This window comes from Astyanax mexicanus, chromosome 22 (assembly GCF_023375975.1).
Source record: "Astyanax mexicanus isolate ESR-SI-001 chromosome 22, AstMex3_surface, whole genome shotgun sequence".
NCBI lineage: Eukaryota > Metazoa > Chordata > Actinopteri > Characiformes > Acestrorhamphidae > Astyanax > Astyanax mexicanus.
The window spans coordinates 35,386,245-35,405,769 of record NC_064429.1 but is presented as its reverse complement, the minus strand read 5'-3'; the positions used below and the strand labels follow the sequence as shown (position 1 = coordinate 35,405,769).

Genomic DNA, 19,525 nt, shown 5'->3' with positions numbered 1-19,525 from the left:
TAATATCTCTAATACGTGTGAGAAAAACTAAAATAATAGACTTTGGGGAGTATATCTCTCTCTATCTATCTCTCTAGACAACCAGCCAGACACTAGAGATGCACCAAATTTAACTTTTTTGGGCAAAACGCAGCCTTTCACAGGTTTTCATTCATTTCGTTACTTGTCAACACAGTATAAATCAAACAGAAACTAAAAATGTAATTTTGTACAAGTACACAACTACATTTTTAAGTACATTTATTTAACACTTTTCATTTATTTTAATATCTCGACAGACAAACCAACAAAGCACAATACATTCACCTCAACAGTGCAATTCTAATCAAAAATTTACTTCAGCAGTTCAACTTTTGTCATAGCTTTACCTCAGAAGCAACTTCAGTCCTAGATTTACCTGAGCAGGGTTATTCTAATCATTAATTGATCTCAGCAGTGCAACGTCAGTCCTAGATTTACCTCAGCAGTGTTATTCGAATCATAAATTGACCTTAGCAGTGCAATTTTAGTCCTAGATTTACCTCAGTAGTGCTATTCGAATCATTAATTTACTTCGGCAGTGTAACGTCAGGCCTAGATTTACCTCAGCAGTACTAATTTAATTATTAATGACCGCAGCAGTGCAATGTCAGTCCTAGATTTACATCAGGAGTGCTATCTGAATCATTAATTGACCTCAGCAGTGCAACGGCAGTCCTAGATTTACCTCAGCAGTGCATCGTCAGTTCTAGATTTACCTCAGTACTGCTATTCAAATCATTAATCTACCTAAGCAGTGCAATTCTGATCATTAATTGACCTCAACAGTGCAACGGCAGTCCTAGATTTACCTCAGAAGTGCATCGTCAGTCCTAGATTTACCTCAGCAGTGCTATTCAAATCATTAATGTACTTTATCAGTGCAATTCTAATCATTAATTGACCTCAGCTGTGCAAGGTCAGTCCTATACTTACCTCAGCAGTACTCCTTTAATCATTAATATACTTAAGCAGTCCAATTCTGATCCTTAATTGACTCTAGCAGTACAATTTTAGCCCTAGATGTACCTCAGCAGGGCCCTTTTTATTATTAATTGACCTCTGCAATGCAATGACAGTCGTAGATTTACCTCAGCAGTGCTATTCTATTCATCAATTGACCTCAGCAGTGCAATGTCAGTCCTAGATTGACCTCAACAGTCCAATTCTGATCATTAATTGACCTTAGCAGTGCAATTTTAGCCCTTGATTTACCTCAGCTGGGCTGTTTGAATCATTAATTGACCTTAGCAGTCCAACGACAGACGTAGATTTATCCCTATTCTAGTGCTATTCTAATCATTAATGTACTTAAGCAGTTCACTGTCCAGTATAAACTGCAGCATCCCTACCATAAACAGTCAGTAACAGGTAAACCGTGAGGAGACTAATCTGATTGGCTGAGGCTCACCGTGGAGGTGTTGGTGCGGGAGGGCGGAGCCGGTGTCTCAGTCTCGTTCTGGGTGTTGAGGTGCATGAGGAGCGTCCGCAGCTGAGGGACGGAGATGGTGCCGTTCTCTCCATATCGGCTCAGCAGGTCCTGCAGGATCAGGGCCGGGGAGACCTGGGTTTGACCTCTGACCCCCGACGGGCTCTGCAGCAGAACCAGCTCCAGGGTCAGGACAAGGGTCAGGGTCAGCTGAGTCCAGCCATTAGTGGACCTCTGGATCATGACTCTCAACAGGAGTCACCTGGAGAGAGAGAGAGAGAGAGAGCGCGAGAGCGAGAGAGAGAAAGAGAGAGAGCGAAAGAAAAAGAGAGAGAGAGAGAGAGAGAGCGCGAAAGAGAGAGAGCGAAAGAAAGAGAGAGAGAGAGAGAGAGAGAGAGAGAGAGAGAGAGCGCAAAAGAGAGAGAGCGAAAGAGAGAGAGCGCACGAGAGAGAGAGAGAAAAGAGAGTTTTACAAACTGATCCGACCACATCTGGGTTCAACCTGTATAGGTAATGTGGGCAGGGAGGGGGTGGGTCTTGTACTAAGGACACACCCACACCCATGGAATCTAAACAACACTGCATTGACCTGTGGAATATGTGGGCGGGGTTTCCTGCATTGACCTCAGGAGTGCTATTTTAGTCCTAGATTTACCTCTGCAGTGCTATCTAATCATTATGTATCTAAGTAGTCTAATTCTGATCATTAATTGACCTGCAATAACTGCAATTAATATCACTTGTTCTTCTTAAGACACAATAGAATTTGAATAGAATAGAGGTGCCAATTAAAATACTAGTATACTATAATCAGAGGTGGAAAGTAATGAATTACATTTACTCACATTACTGTAATTGAGTAGATTTTAGGAGTAATTTCTAAAGTAGTTTTTAAAATAGGTAATTTTACTTTTACTCAAGTACATTTTGACACAAGTAATTTACTTCGCTACATTTGAAAACTCCCCGTTACTGAGTAAAAAATAAAATGCTGGGTAAAAAACTGTCTGAATTAAAAAAAAATACATTAAAAATACAAAAATATGGCGCACGGATGCTCGGGCATGGAATAACGAGGCAATAACGTCCTCACGCAATGCAAAATGTGCCCCGCCGGACAGAGCTGTCAGCTTTCAAAACTTCCACATCAAACCTGAGAAAGCATGTGGCGGTAAATATTTTTATTTATATATTAAAAAAACATGCAAATAGCAGTGAAAGCAGAGCAATGGCAAGTTAAAAAATAATAATGACCTGTAAAACTATAAAAAATACAGTTTATAGTCACATATATGACCATAACTTTTTAACAGTAAAGAAAAAAAATGGATGATAGAAATCCTATACCACTTGTTCTTGAAAATGTTTTACAGTGTGGTCTGAACAAATACTGCCTGAAAGATCCAAATTATTATGTGGAATAATAATATTTAATTAAAAACAATTAATCTATGATTTGTTTTTACTTTTTTACATCAAATAATTAAAAGTAACTATGTAACTTTTACTCAAATTACATTTTAAATTGAGTACTTTTTTACTTTTACTAGATTTTTAGATGGGTACTTTTACTTTTACTTGAGTAGAATTTTAGCAAAGTGATGGTACTTTTACTTAATTACAATTTTTCAGTACTTTTTCCACCTCTGACTATAATATATTTGCCTCTGTGCTTTCAAACACAACATATTTAGAGAATTGCGATCAGTGAACGCTGCACATGCGATTAGCGATTAGCTTGTAAACAGCATGGAGCAGCAGAGACAGTGTTGGTTTATAAAACAGTATGTTTGATATCAGGGTCGAATCGAGACTGGATTACGTTCTCACCACAACCAAATCGCTTCAGAGTTTGTTTGGAGCTGGACCAAGAAATCTACAATTCATTGTGATACTGACTAGAAAACTACAGTACATTCACTTTACTGTAAAATATTAGTATTTTAACATCAGTACTCAACAACAGACTGGATTAAAGTAAATTAAACCCATTATAAAAGTGGTTTAGATGTTCAGCAGGTTCTCGAGAGCGCTGACTGATGTTCTCAGACTCTACAGGCTGAGTTTGAGGACCCTCCCTCCCGAGTCCATCAATCACCAGCGCTCTGAATGGGTCCATTCATCAGTGCGGGAAGAAGAAATCCCAGGATTCCACCCTGCACCCACTCAGCACCACTAAACAGCTGTTTTCCAGCTCACCGCTCACCTCAGCCCACAGCTCACCTCACCTCACCGACCCAACACTGCGCTCACTGTATCATTAGCACCATTACTACTGAGAACACCACCTCACAATGGACAACTGTTCGTCCATTTTTACTGTTTTTCACTTTATGATATAATGTGAATCTGACAGAGGCGGAAAAAGTACTGAAAAATTGTAATTAAGTAAAATTACTCAAATAAAAGTAAAAGTACCCATCTAAAAATCTACTTGAGTAAAAGTAAAAATGTACTTAATTTAAAATTAAAATATTGTTACTTTTATTTATTTGATGTAAAAATGTACAAAAAGCATAAACTAAATAATTATTAAATTAAATAATTTGGACCTTTCAGGCAGCATTTGTTCAGACCACCCCATAAAACATTTTTTAAGAACAAGTGGTATAGGCTTCTATGATCCATTTTTCTTCTTTACTGTTAAAAAGGTATGGTCATATATGTGACTATAAAGTGTTTATAGTTTATAGTTTTACAGTTTTACATTATTATTTTTTAACTTGCCATTGCTATGATTTAACTGCTATTTACATGTTTTTTTTTTTACTTTAAAAAAGTTCAGCTGCGCTGCCATGGAGAACAAAACTCACCTTTTTTTTTTTTTATTTTATCATTTTTTTTTACTCAGTAACGGGGAGTTTTCCAAAGTAGTGAAGTAAATTATTTGTTTCAAAATGAAGTTGAGTAAAAGTTAAACTTACCTTTCATTTAAAAACTGATTGTCATTTAAAAAATGACAAAACTTACTCATAAAATCTACTTAATTACAGTAATGTGAGTAAATGTAATTTGTTACTTTCCACCTCTGGAATCTGGCAGTTGTTTTTTATACTATGGCAGAAAGGGACCAATAAAAAAAGCTACAAAGTGAAAAGTTGCTTATGTAGAAATATTGCAATACAGCAAATATAATTCATTCAGAAATTTCTACGTAGGTTTCTGAATTTACACCACAGTTATTAACTTTCTCTCCTGTTGTTTCCCCACAATCAGCTCTATTATTGCATTAATTGGGCAAATCTTCTCTATAATGTTCTTAAGTAAGTATTTTCTCTGTCGTTTTCTTCAGTAGCCATTTGTTATTTTATTTTATTTGGTTACACTCGTGAAAAATGGAGGAAAACAGAATTAAACTTATAATAAAATATTTTAGTTATTTTCATTACTCAATAAATTATTCACAACTGTTTTTTTAAATCCACTCGCACATTATTGACATGTTTTGAAGTTTGAAAAAATGTCTGAGACCAGTGAGAGAAAATGATTTTTAAAGAATATCAATGATAAAGTGAATCTGGCCCTAAGTTTTAATTTTTTTTATCTGGCTCTATAAGTATGTTCTATCTTCAGACTTTCAGCCCAAATCCTATTTCTGGCATATCCAGAATGTATCCAGACTGATTTTGGACAGTCTGAACAGACAGAAACCATATGAAACCAGATTTTTATCATATCTAATACAGTCTAAACTGACAGAAACCATACAGAACCAGATTTTCTGAAATGTAGATTACTTTATTATCACTTATATAAACCGAGTTTATGTAAAGTGACCATACCAATACATTTCATCATAGCCTACTTTATATATTTGCATGAATAATTGATGAAATTACTGTAGAAACGATAGGGACGATAGAACGTAAGTAGCACGATAGACACTTTTCTATCATCCCCACGATATTTATCGTCCTTACATTACATTACATTACATTACATTACATTTGGTAGACGCTTTTGTCCAAAGCGACTTACAATAGTGAAGTACAAAAGTAATAGAAGTTAAAGGTAAAACATCTTTAGACAGGGTCTAAAGGAGGACAAAGGGAATAATTGGATAGAGAAGTGAAGGAGGGGAAGAAGGAAATGAGGTTAGAAGTAGTTAGTTAGAGGTGTTAGGAGAGTAAGTGCTTTTTGAAGAGCTCTGTCTTCAGGAGTTTATTAAAGATAGTGAGAGATTCTCCTGATCTGGTAGTAGAAGGTAGTTAGTTAGAGGTGTTAGGAGAGTAAGTGCTCTTTGAAGAGCTCTGTCTTCAGGAGTTTCTTAAAGATAGTGAGAGATTCTCCTGATCTGGTAGTAGAAGGTAGTTAGTTAGAGGTGTTAGGAGAGTAAGTGCTCTTTGAAGAGCTCTGTCTTCAGGAGTTTATTAAAGATAGTGAGAGATTCTCCTGATCTGGTAGTAGAAGGTAGTTAGTTAGAGGTGTTGGGAGAGTAAGTGCTCTTTGAAGAGCTCTGTCTTCAGGAGTGTATTAAAGATAGTGAGAGATACTCCTGATCTGGTAGTAGAAGGTAGTTAGTTAGAGGTGTTAGGAGAGTAAGTGCTCTTTGAAGAGCTCTGTCTTCAGGAGTGTATTAAAGATAGTGAGAGATACTCCTGATCTGGTAGTAGAAGGTAGTTAGTTAGAGGTGTTAGGAGAGTAAGTGCTCTTTGAAGAGCTCTGTCTTCAGGAGTTTATTAAAGATAGTGAGAGATACTCCTGATCTGGTAGTAGAAGGTAGTTAGTTAGAGGTGTTAGGAGAGTAAGTGCTCTTTGAAGAGCTCTGTCTTCAGGAGTTTATTAAAGATAGTGAGAGATTCTCCTGATCTGGTAGTAGAAGGTAGTTAGTTAGAGGTGTTGGGAGAGTAAGTTCTCTTTGAAGAGCTCTGTCTTCAGGAGTTTATTAAAGATAGTGAGAGATTCTCCTGATCTGGTAGTAGAAGGTAGTTAGTTAGAGGTGTTAGGAGAGTTAGTGCTATTTGAAGAGCTCTGTCTTCAGGAGTTTATTAAAGATAGTGAGAGATTCTCCTGATCTGATAGTAGAAGGTAGTTAGTTAGAGGTGTTAGGAGAGTAAGAGTTCTTTGAAGAGCTCTGTCTTCAGGAGTTTATTAAAGATAGTGAGAGATTCTCCTGATCTGGTAGTAGAAGGTAGTTAGTTAGAGGTGTTAGGAGAGTAAGTGCTCTTTGAAGAGCTCTGTCTTCAGGAGTTTATTAAAGATAGCGAGAGATACTATCATATCGCACTGCACTAGTATCTAGATTAATTGTGGATAGTCTGGACAGTCATTTCAACAGATTAAAAATTAGAAACAAATCTTGATTTTGCTGCAGTTTAAATATAAGCTATAGTAGTACTGTTGTGTCAGGCGGTGGTGTGCGGTGCAGCAGGGTGATGAGGGTGGAGATATCAGTGTTGGAGTTGTTGTTTTGGGGCTGGAGCTCCTGAAATAGCTGCAGGCCTGAGGGAGAGCCGCCACCGCCGCCGCTCTCATTATGACCTGCTGTTATTATCAGACGCAGCATTAACCCCTCACTCTCTCTCTTGCTGCACTGAGGGTTAAACTGGTTTCAGGGTTTAGTGTTTAATGGTGGAGCCTGTTGGAGCGTAATGGTTAATGGGAGGAGTCAGGAGCCTTTTTCCCCTTAGGAGGACTGAAATATTGATGAGTCAGAACTCAGAACTGCTCAGGTGACTCTACTCACTTCAGCTCTAACCCTCAGAGCATGACGAGCTCCTCACCTGCCTCGCCTCACCTGCCTCGCCTCACCTGTCCTGCTTTAAATACCAGGCTAATTTATACAAGCAACAAATAATGAATCATGTAGCAACTTAAAAAAGTGTTAAGCAAACCAAAATACTCTGTGAAGAAGCATTTACTCTTGCTCTTCCTTTCCCTGTTGAGTGCCAGTTTCATCATCGTAACTATTTTAACGGTCTTTTTTGCAGTGACTGCACTTGAGGATACTTTCAAAGTTCTTGAGATTCTTGTTTTCTGACTGACTGAGCTTCATTTCCTAACGTCTCTCAAACACTTTATTAAGAGACAAGAAATTCAAGTAATTAACTCTTGATGAGTTCAGCACAGCTGTTAACTGAAAGCCTGAATTCCAGGTGACACCCTAGGTGTAAAAATGATCATCTAGCTACTTTGAAGAATATAAAATATAAAACATATTCTGTTTAACACTTTTTCTGTTTGCTAAATAATTTCTAGTAGTTTTTCTTCATAGTTTGGATGACTTCAGTATTCATCTAAAATGCAGAACATTTTAAAACAAAACAAAAGAAAAATCTTTAAATTAAAGTGTGTCCAGACTTTGATTGTTATTGTACGTTAGAGGAACTGCAGGGCTTCCACTTTATTGGTTGAACAAAAGATGGAACTCATATTTTCGTAACGGCTCAGTCAGAAAAAGTGAAATACTGTTTAAACAGATAAACCGCAGTCCACCATCTACCAGTAAATAAGTTAATTTATTATATTTTATGTAAAATGTCATGTGACCCTGCCTGCTACAGGACTGAAGTCCTACTTTCTGATGCTAGCTGAGGACGGTAGTCAGCACAATTGCAATGCTAATGCTACGATAGTGATGCTGATGCAACATAAGTCTAATGCTACGATAGCGATACTAGTGCTAGACAAGGCTAATACTATGATAGCAATGTTGTTGCTACATAAGTCTAATGCTACAATAGCAATGCTGATGCTAGATAAGGCTAATGCTACGATATTGATGTTGGTGCTCCATAAGGCTAGCCCTATGATAACGATTCTGGTGCTAGATAAGGCTAATGCTAAGATAGCGATACTAGTGCCAGACAGGGCTAATGCTATGACAGCAATACAAGTGCTAGACAAGGCTAATGCTATGATAGCAATGTTGTTGCTACATAAGCCTAATGCTACAATAGAGATACTAGTGCTAGACAAGGCTAATGCTACGATATTGATGGTGGTGCTCCATAAGGCTAGCGCTATGATAACAATGCTGCTGCTAGAAAAGGCTAATGCTACGATAACGATACTAGTGCTAGACAAGGCTAATGCTATGACAGCAATACTAGTGCTAGACAGGGCTAATGCTATGATAGCATATTTGTTGCTAGATAAGCCTAATGCTTTGATAGCGATACTAGTACTAGACATAGCTAATGCTATGATATTGATGGTGGTGCTCCATAAGGCTTCACTATGAAAATGATGCTGGTGCTAGCTAAAGCCAATGCTACGATAGCGATACTAGTGCTGGACAGGGCTAATGCTACGATATTGATACTAGTGCTAGACAAGACTAATGCTACAATAGCGATACTAGTGCTAGACAAGGCTAATGCTACGATTGCAATGTTGTTGCTACATAAGCCTAATGCTACAATAGCGATACTAGTGCTAGACAAGACTAATGCTACAATAGCGATACTAGTGCTAGACAAGGCTAATGCTACGATTGCAATGGTGTTGCTACATAAGCCTAATGCTACAATAGCGATGCTGGTGCTAGATAAAGGCTAATGCTACAATATAAATCCTGGTGTTACATAAGGCTAACACTATATGTCTTGGTGCTAGATAAGCTACAAAAGAGATGCTCATGCTAGATAAGGCTAATGCTACAATAGCGATACAAGTGCTAGATAAGGCTAATGCTACGATATTGATGCTGATGCTACATAAGGCTAATGCTATGATACGATGCTTTTATTGTAGTAAGAAATTTCCACAATAAAAAGCGTTTTTTAAAAACGTTTTAAGGTTTTAATCTTAAGCAGGACTGTGTGTGTTTCATTACTTTAAAAGGAAAACATTTCAGATATTAAGGGATAAAATAAGGTTTAGGGTTTATTGGCTCTTTAATTTCGATACTTTATACCCTCCTCGATCTGAAAATTTGATTATCCACTGGATATAACTGTAAAAAATCATAGAAACTTCTGCTTTAAATATTTTCTTAACCCTATTTACTGTCCTACAGTAAAAGTACGGCTACTGTACATTCAATCACTACAATACTACAGTGATTCATACAGTATATTTATTATTATAAATGAAGTACAGTATATAAATACATTATAAAGCGTACGGTAAACAGTGAGGACAGATTCCAGGATACAGTGGGTGCGTCTCCCGCCAGTGTACCCTACAGAATACAGGATACTGTATTGTTTCTGTATTGTTTGTATTCATAGAAAGAAAGTTTCCTCTGTGGTAACTGATACCTGAACACACACACACACACACTCTTGGTGTAATCACACCTTACCCTATAGAGTGTGTGAGGGGTGTGTGTGTGGTTGAAAAGGCTGAGTGTGTGTAATATAGGACCGGGTAAACAGTGGAACAGTCTGACTCTGGGGAGTAATGAGTTCTGGATGATCTGTGCTGACTCAGAAACCAGCAGGACCTGCAGGACCAGGACTTTCTGGTTATGAGCTTATGGGAATTTGGTGGCGGGAGCAGTGGTTTCGGCCACTTTGGGGAAAAAAACTGTTATTTTTTTTTTGTATCATTGCTAAAGAAAAATTAGTACTGGGCGATCATGGCCTAAAAAACAATCTTCGATTTTTTCACAAAAAAAAATCCAATTTTCGATTATAATCGATTATTCACCCCCCTCCTAAAAATCAAACTAGAGATGACAAAGAAATGGTTCAAATCTATGTTTACCTGTTAAAAAACAAACAAAATTTTGTATTTTTCTTCAGAATGCTGGTTTGCGACTGAAAATTGATAAATAATGCAAGTCACAGAAGAAACATTGAAGGAGAGGTTATTATTATTATTATTATTATTGTTTTCCACAATTAATCACAGATCCTCACCAGAAGGCGATGCCGCTGCAGTTTTTAGAAACAGTAGATTTTATTTCTAGATAAATATATGCTTTATCCCACCCAGTGCTTGTGTCAGTCCTGTCAGACTGAGAGGAATGTTTAGAATATATGCGTGGGTCAGTCTCTGGGAGGCACTGTTAACCATGGTACGGCGGATAAACACTTCAGAAAGGAGAAGCGTTTTTGGATATTTTAAATTTGGATACAGAGACAAAGACACAGGGAGTGAATTAACTCAAAACTACACTAACATAACTACAGTAAGTCGCTTAACTCGTAATGTTCAGTCTTCCTCTCACCTGTACCTGTAGCGTCTCTCTTAAAACATTTAACATTACTTAGAAATACAATCTGAGAGGGTGCTTTTCCTGGCAGGGGTGCTGAATTTGGCACAACACTGTTCCCAGTTCCTGCTTTATTTATTTTCACTTTCACTTTATTTTTCCTCCTGGCATCACTCACTTCTTACTCTTTCATTTCTCTCTCTGTGTGTGTGTGTGTGTGTGTGTTACAGGAAGACAGAGGCCCTGTCCTGAATGCTTAACTGTCGGCTTTTAGTTTCATCATTACTTCTACACACCATACGCCTGTCTGCCTGCCTGTCTGTCTGATTGGCTAATCACGGTAAAAATAAAAAACTTGTCTGTCTATCAAACTACTGATCTGTCTATCCACCCATCAGACTGTTGGTCCATGTCTCTACTAGTCCATCCGTTATGTACTTTGATGTGTCTTGTCTGTCACTCTATCTGTCTTTGTGTCTTCATCTGACTGTCCATGTACCTGTCTGCCTGTCCATCACTCACTCTCTGGCTTCCGGTCTGACTGACTGTCTGTCTGTCTCACTGTCTGTCCATCCATCCATCTGTTTGTCTGTCCATAATATTGGCTAATCATGATGAATATAAAACACTTGTTTATTAAACTATAGATCTGTCTATCCATCTATCAGACTGTTCAATTTTAATCCTTGTATCTGCTTGCCTGTCTGTTTGTCTATCTGTCTATCTACGTTGTCTATCCATCACTTCATCTTCAAAATGCACACACACACTCTCAGACCACTACCAAGGAACTGAAAAAATAAAACGGACAAAACCTTAATAACCTTTCAAACTTTCGAAACGCAAATGCGCACTTTCTGTATTTATTATTTGGTAAAATTAGTTACTTATATTGTATATATTTTCATACATCCACTGTAAATGTTGTGTATTTGTGTATAGAGCTGTTTTATTTTACCACGCTACCACTTTAAAATAAGACTACCTTCATAAAGGGGAGATTATGGTTATTTATGGTTATTAATTAGGCTGCAAATACTTTAAAACTCATTAATAAGCAGTTGATAAATATATAATAACAACATGTGACTTAAAAAAAATGGCAAAGTAGTGATTCCATGCTCATTTCTACTGTCAAACCTCAGATATTTCTATATACTGATCTTAATTTGTGTTTTACATCAATCAGCATTAATCTTGTCATATTAATATATTTATAAGTATGTTTAACTCTTTACTATAAATTAAATGACTCTATTGAATTAAATGACTGAGCAAACAACGGATCACTGTTGCCTTTTTAATTGATGAGTTGTAACTGCTTATCAATGGTTTTAAGGCATTCACAGCCTAATTAATAATAATTAATAATATAGTTTATAAACCATTTATAAACCATTTATAAAGGCAGTCTTATTTTAAAGTGGTACCAGGATGGCTGCTAAATTTCGTTGTACACTGTGCAATGACCATAAAGGTATCTTATCTTATCTCTTATATCTATCCATCTGTTGTCCATACGTCAATCTGTTCATCAATCTGTCTCTCTCTGTTCATCTATCAGTCTTTGTCTCTTTATCTGACTGTCCATCCATCTATTTTTGCTAGTATGTCTGTCTAGTAAAGTACATTTACTTTAGGGACTATATTTTTGCCTTAACATTATTTTGACTTAAAAACCTCACACACACACACACACACACACACACACACACACACACACACACACACACACACACACACACACACACACACACACACACACACAAAAACACTCACACTCACACTCACACTCACACTCACACTCACACTCACACTCACACTCAGAAGACCTCAAAACTAAACATTGATTTAGTTCGACTAAGGTTTCCTCTTTACTAAATAAACTCCAGCCTGAGATATCCTGCAGATTCACCGTTACAGTTACCACAGAGACAATACACACACTAACACACACTCACACACACTCACACACACTCACACACACTCACACACACAGAGAGGAAAGAGTGAGGAAAACAATCAGAGGAAGAACACAATGTCTCTCACACACACACACAGTACTGGAAACTATGTTACCGCTTTTCTATGAGATTCTATGAGACACTGGAATACCAAAAAGTCACGGGACAGCAGTAGGTAAACTGATCATCTTGTATTACTTTTGGAAATTGATTGAGAACACCCAAACCTGTATCAGTTGTGAGGTACTATCTTATGAGTGAGGCTGAACAATAGAAGTTGGAGTGGGACCATCCATATTGTCGTACATGTTTGTACTGGGAATACACAATAGAAGGCTGATATCTAATAGTACCACCCACAGTGGACAGTGCAGTACAGTGGGGGAAGTAAAGATGGTGACTGGTGGCTTCTGGCTAGAAGTGTCCATGTGAGCAGACAAGCAGATAAGCCACTCTACCAGAAATCAGGATTTTAACTCTTTTTTATATATCCTCGATTGGAAAAGTAACAATGAAAATAAAGGTTTCTCAATACTTTTGGAAGTACAGTGTGTATTGTTAGCGTTTGCGACGCCACTGTTGGGTACGGTTCTCCTGAAGGTGGGCAGGAATTTGAGAACAGCCTCATTAGAACAGTCTGAGCCGACGAGACTCGAACACGAACAGACTCTTCCTCTGAAGGTCACCGGCAACCCGAGAGCCAAAACCTCGTCCAGCTGCTGACGGACAGGAACTCGGACCAAATCTGAACGAATGCTTACAATCGCTGTTCAGTATTTTACCCTACGTACTAAACAGCGTCTACGATAAAACCACAGTCAAGACAGCAAACTTTCTAAAGCAACGAGAACCAACCCTGATTAAGCAAACACTACCTAGTACCTTATTTTTCGCACTTTAAGGTGTATTTTTATACATAAGGTGCGTCAGATTATACATTATGTGTTATCTGACACTAGTAAGGAACAGGGGTGTCACCATGTTTTTCTTCTAATTCTTTATTGCTTCAAATAATCAGGTCTCGTCGCTGAGTGGTTTGACCTGTAAAGCTAAGTTAAATTAAGTAAACAAAACTGTAAACATTGTAAACAATCACTGGATGTTAATCTACACAGATTTCTGTCCTGAAAACTTTTTATTTGTGTGAGTAAAGCGCTTCGCTTTATTTACAGTAATCTTAGATTTCCAGATTTTCACTAAGGATTAACAATAACTAAGCATTAGCATTAGAAGCTTACTTTGCTTTTAGGGACTTCTTTTTCTATTTTAGGGACTTTCTATTTCTAATTTTATAGATACTGTTCCCTTACAATAACATATTGGCACCTTAAGTGAGCATTTTAGAAGAAAATCTCTTATAATATTGGGATTTAGGCAAATGCAGCTCTGACCACCTAAAAATGATGAGTTTCTTTGATTTTACCAAATTGAAAACCTCTGGAATATAATCAAGAGGAAGATGGATGATCACAAACCATCAAACCACCAAACTGAACTGCTTGAATTTTTGCACCAGGAGTAAAGCAGCATAAAGTTATCCAAAAGCAGTGTGTAAGACTGGTGGAGGAGAACATGATGACAAGGTGCATGAAAAAAAAAACTTTGATTAAAAAGCACCAGGGTTATTCCACCAAATATTGATTGTTTCTGAACTCTTTATGAATATGAACTTGTTTTCTTTGCATTATTTGAAAGCTCTGCGTCTTTTTTTTTATTTTAGCCATTTCTCATTTTCTGTAAATAAATGCTCTAAATGACAATATTTTTATTAGGAATTTGGGAGAAATGTTGTCTGTAGTTTATAGAATAAAACAACAATGTTCATTTTACTCAAACATAAACCTATAAATAGCAAAATCAGAGAAACTGATTCAGAAACTAAAGTGGTCTCGATTTGTTCGTTCCACCTTAAAAGAGGCAGAGGCGCCAAGACTTTAATACTGCCTATTTTAAGGTGGAACGGACAATTCTATCGAGACTTCACAGCTACTCATCTAAAACTCATATAATTCTTTATCACAAATGAAATAAAACGTGTATAAGCTAATTACAACGCTTAATGTACACTATATAACAATATAACAACGGTAATAAAGCAGCTATAACGCAATAAACCGATAAAAGTCTGAATTAGGGCTTTTATTTTGAAAAGCTGTACTTACTCTCAGCAGCCTGCTGTATCTCCGGATTCTAGAAGCCCCCAAAAATCCCCGGATGTAATAATCGCCTCAGTATCTTTGCTTGTTCGTTTATTAATTATTGTATATTGATAATCGTCCACGTGCTGCTGATGCTCCGGCTCGCGGACCCCTGTCGTCGCTATGGACACCTCGCGCGGCGGTCCACGCACGCACGGCCACAGCGTCCTTTATGATGACGTTGGTACCGCCCCCAACGATGACGTGTCAAGTCCCAGAGACACGCCCACCTCGGTGTGGCGTCACTTTTTACTTTCTTTTCTTTTTTTTTGTATTTCTTGATTGACAACCAAATAATTTGCAATCGTTATTTTAATCAATAAGAAATAAGGACTCTTATTTTGAAAAAGTTTAAATCAGATTAGATTTTTTTAAATCTTTTTTTATATTAAATATGTATATCTTATTTTAAATCATATTTTTATGCAAACTGAGTATGAACGTCTAGAAACCTAACATGAAATATATTAAATTAAAAAATATATTTTTAATTACATTTTTTTTAAATTCACATTTATTTTAAACAATGAAGACTAGCACCACTTTTTACTTGCTTGATTAACAAGCAAATAATTTACATTTTTTTTGTGTTAATCAATAAAAAATAAGGACTCTTATTTTGATTTTTTGTCAAAGTTTAGATCAGATTAGATCTTATTTTATATTAAATATTTATATCGTATTTTATATCAGATTTTTATGTAAACTGATTATGAACGTCTAGAAAATCTAACATGAAGTATATTAAATTAAAATATATTTTTAATACATTTATTTCCAAATTTGTTCCCCATTACTAGTGATGCCACAACACAAGTAGGGTGAAGACTAGCATCAGTTTTTACTGTCTTTTTTTGGTTGATGTTTATTTATATATTTCTTGATTGACAAGCAAATAAGTTACATTCGCTATGCTAATCAATCAAAAAATAAGGACTCTTATTTTTAATTTTAGTCAAAGTTTAGATCAGATTAGATTGTTTTAAATTTTATTTTTATATTAAATATTTATATCTTATTTTTAATCATATTTTTTATGTAAACTGATTATGAACGTATAAGAATTCTAACATGAAATTTATTTAATTAAAATATATTTTTTAATGACATTTATTTTAAAATTTCTTCCCTATCATTAGTGATGCCACAACACAAGTAGGGTGAAGACTAGCCTCACTTTTTACTTTCTTTTTTTTTTTTTAGTTGATGCTTATTTATATATTTCTTGATTGACAAGCTAATAATTTACATTTGCTATGTTAATTAATAAAAAATAAGGACTCTTATTTTGAGTTTTAGGAAAAGTTTAGATCAGATTAGATTGTTTTTAATCTTATTTTTATATGAAATATTTATATGTTACTTTTAATCATATTTTTATGTAAACTAATTATGAACGTCTAGAAAATCTAACATGAAATACATTAGATTAAAATATTTTTTAAAATTACATTTATTTTAAAATTCACATTTATTTTAAATAATGAAGACTAGCGTCACTTTTTACTTGCTTGATTAACAAGCAAATAATTTACATGTGCTATGTTAATCAACAAAAAAATAGGGACTCATTATATTTTGGAAATGTTTCAATCAAATTAAATTGGTTTTAATCTTATTTTATATTAAATATTAATTATTTCATTTTTAATCATATTTTTTATGTAAACTGATTACGAACATCTAAATGTCTAACATGAAATTTATTTAATTAAAACATTTTTTTTAATGACATTTATTTAAAAAATTCTTAACCATCACTAGTGATGCCACAACACAAGTAGACACATGTGAAGTCAGACTCCACCTCTTTTCGAAATCATAAAAAGAAAGAAAACACAATATGGACACATTTTTGCCTCTATGATCGAGGGATTGCTGATTCAAATCCTAGTCATGCAGCTTGCCATCAGCTGCCGGAGCCCTGAGAAAGCACAGTTGGTCTCGTTCTCTCTGGGTGGGTACAGTAGATGGTGCTCTTTCCCCTCAGCCCTCAGGGTGATGTGGATCAGCACCAGGCTGCGTCTGTGAGCTGATGTATCAGAACCGAGTCGCTGCACTTTCCTCCGAGCGTTAGGGCTGTGATACTACTCAGCAATGCTACATCAGCAGCAGTTTAAAAAGAGGCGGAGTCTGACTTCACATGTATCAGAGGAAGCATGTGCTAGTCTTCACCCTCCTGGTGTGTTGGGGCATCACTAGTGGTAGGGGGAGTCCTAGTGAGTGGGTTGGGTAATTGGCTGTGCAAACCGGGGAAAAAATGGTATAAAAAAATTAGAAATAAATTAAAGTACTTCCCCTGAGCAGTGTTTATACTTTGTTAAACTGAACTGTTTTACTGTTTATTCTGCTTTTTATTGCAGTTTTAAATATACAGACTTTCCCCACTGCTGTTTCAGTGAATAATCTTTAACCGCCAGGTTTATTTTAGATGCAGTTTTTCATCAGTTAATTTTTAGCTATTATTTTTTTTGCTGCTGTTGTGCTAAATGCTAACTAATTACAAACACACATACACCAGCTGCAGAGCGTGGAAAGCTACAGTAAGTAAGTCAGATGAGGCCACGGTCGGGCCGCCATGCATTCTCCTGGATAAATTTACAAGTTTGTGTTTGGACCAGAGTTTAGTGCTCATCTGCTTACATACAGTACACCTTATAAGAGAATAAGTTGTTTTAACACAGTAAACACGCAGGATACAGATCAATATACTCATCTCTGAACTGCAAAAGAGCTAACGCTTAGCGTGGTTAGCAGGTAATGCTAATGCTGCTCCAGCAGTGCTAGCTGTAGTTAGATAATACTCACCTCTGAACTACACAAGAGCTAGAATTTAGCACTTGCGGTTAGCGGCTAATGCTAATACTGCTCCAGACTCTGTGCTGGAGAAACTTTACTGAATCTCCTGTATAACTCTGTACTTCAGTGTAGTGGCTAATACCTGACTGGTAGAATTCATACATAAAGAGCACTGGATTATAAAGCGCACTGAATTATAATTTTTGGGAAAATGAAAGGATTTTAAGTGCACCTAATGGTCTGAAAAGTACAGTACAAATCTATAAGACTGGCGTGTTATGATAGTAAATAATGAAATTGTGATGTTGCTACTGCAGGGTCACTTAAGGCAGAACAGCTTAATTCCTTTAGCAAGAAATAAGCATTTGAGTTTGACAGACACACTTATCCCTATTTATTTATTTTTTATCTGCACACTGCTTTCCGTTACACTGATATTTCAAACAGAAAAGACACACACATTAAACATAAACAGTCACTCAGCAAATAAGCTATAAAAGTATTATAAATGCTGTTTTTAGACTAATAATAATCGGTTATAGCAAAAACGTTTTAGTATGTAGTTGCTGATAAAAAAACAAAAAACAATATATAACCTTAAATACAGTAAATGTTACTGTAACTTAGAGCTGAATCATTGGTAATGTTTCTTTTTTTTCAGGAAACAGCGCCATCCAGTGACTGGAAACCTGCATTTACTGCACTGAGCTGGATTAGTGGAGCAGCTGCATCTGTGAGTGACCTTCCCTTCATCTGCAAACAAGTTTAATATAGATAATAACCAGAAAGAATCTCTGACACATGACTTTAACAACTGACTGTTTGCCTTTATTCTAATGTTACCTAGATTTCATTACAAGTACACATTCCCGCTTGCCTTATGTACAACGAAAGCTTTACCTTAGCTGGGGAATGTGTCTTTCAGATAATTTTTAAGGTTTAAAATACAAAATGTGTTTTGTAGGATTATCATTTTTTTGAGTGTTGAGAGTAGACTTTTAAACAGATATTTTGTTGCTTAACGATTCATTTTGTTATTAAAATATAGAAAATGTATAATATATGATGTGAAAAAGCTTCTATACTATGGAAGTAAAACAGTGTCACCAGATTTTGAATTTTAAAAGCACTTGAATATTTAGCACTGAATTATTTTACATTGAATTATTGCATGTGATTTGTTTTGCCTCTGAATTAAACACTTTAATTTTTCAGTATATCATTTTCACTTATTTTATTTTAATGTAAAAAAAAAATTCAAAAGCAAAAATTCAAGTTTTAAAAATTCAATTAAAATAAATTCAGGTTGCTCAAATTCGACCTGTCAAATTCGACTGCTAAAATACAACGCTCAAAATTCGCTGTAAACATCCGGGACACACAGGATGAGCAATCGATTCAGGCTGTATTCGGAATGGCATACTACATACTACTCGCGTACTAAATCTGCCTAAAGCCAGTATGCAGTACGCAGTGTGTGACCAAACTGAGAATCTGTAGTGCACTACAGGTACCCGGATGGTGTACTACTCCGCTCCGATTCCGCAGTGTGCATGGAGAGCTATCTTCGCGGTGTACTGCATCCCAACATGCATTGCGACTGGCTTCTCCAGCTCGCTTCAGAAAAAAACAAGATGGAGGCGAGTGCGAGAGATTTTTAAATTTTATAAATAAACATATTTTTAAATTAAGGGAATTATTTTGGAAAGTATTGGCTCACCGCTGTCGAGCCCCCTCCACTGCCGCGGCCGAGCGCTGTCCGCCGCCGGGACTCTCCGCTGCCGCGCGTTCTCCGCGGGTGGGGACCCTCCGCTACCGCGGCCGCGCGTTCTCCGCGGCGGGGACCCACCGCTGCTGCGACCGAGCGCTTTCCGCGGCCGGGACAGCGGAGGGTCTCGACAGCGGTGAGCCATTACTTTCCTTGATGCAGTAAATTATTCCCTCAGTTTTAATAAATTATTCTGTTATTTTAATAAATGATTCCCTCAGTTTTAATAAATGATTCCCTCAGTTT

The 19,525-nt window shown here is 36.5% G+C and overlaps 2 protein-coding genes across 3 annotated transcripts in view; both read right to left on the bottom strand.

Annotated features, from left to right (window-relative positions):
* Positions 1-14,889, bottom strand: part of slc39a14 (solute carrier family 39 member 14) — a 45,495-nt gene extending 30,606 nt beyond the window's left edge. The window contains exons 1-2 of one of the 2 annotated variants that reach the window (XM_049470598.1): positions 14,677-14,889; positions 1,430-1,709 (exon numbers count right to left, since the gene is read on the bottom strand). In XM_049470598.1, the coding sequence (XP_049326555.1) occupies positions 1,430-1,690 (261 nt within the window). In that variant the 5' untranslated portion in view covers positions 1,691-1,709; positions 14,677-14,889. The remainder of the gene's footprint in view (positions 1-1,429; positions 1,710-14,676) is intronic. The other variant, XM_049470597.1, reaches the window with a different exon arrangement.
* Positions 1-19,525, bottom strand: part of galnt9 (polypeptide N-acetylgalactosaminyltransferase 9) — a 334,018-nt gene that overhangs the window by 15,981 nt on the left and 298,512 nt on the right. The window lies entirely within an intron of this gene.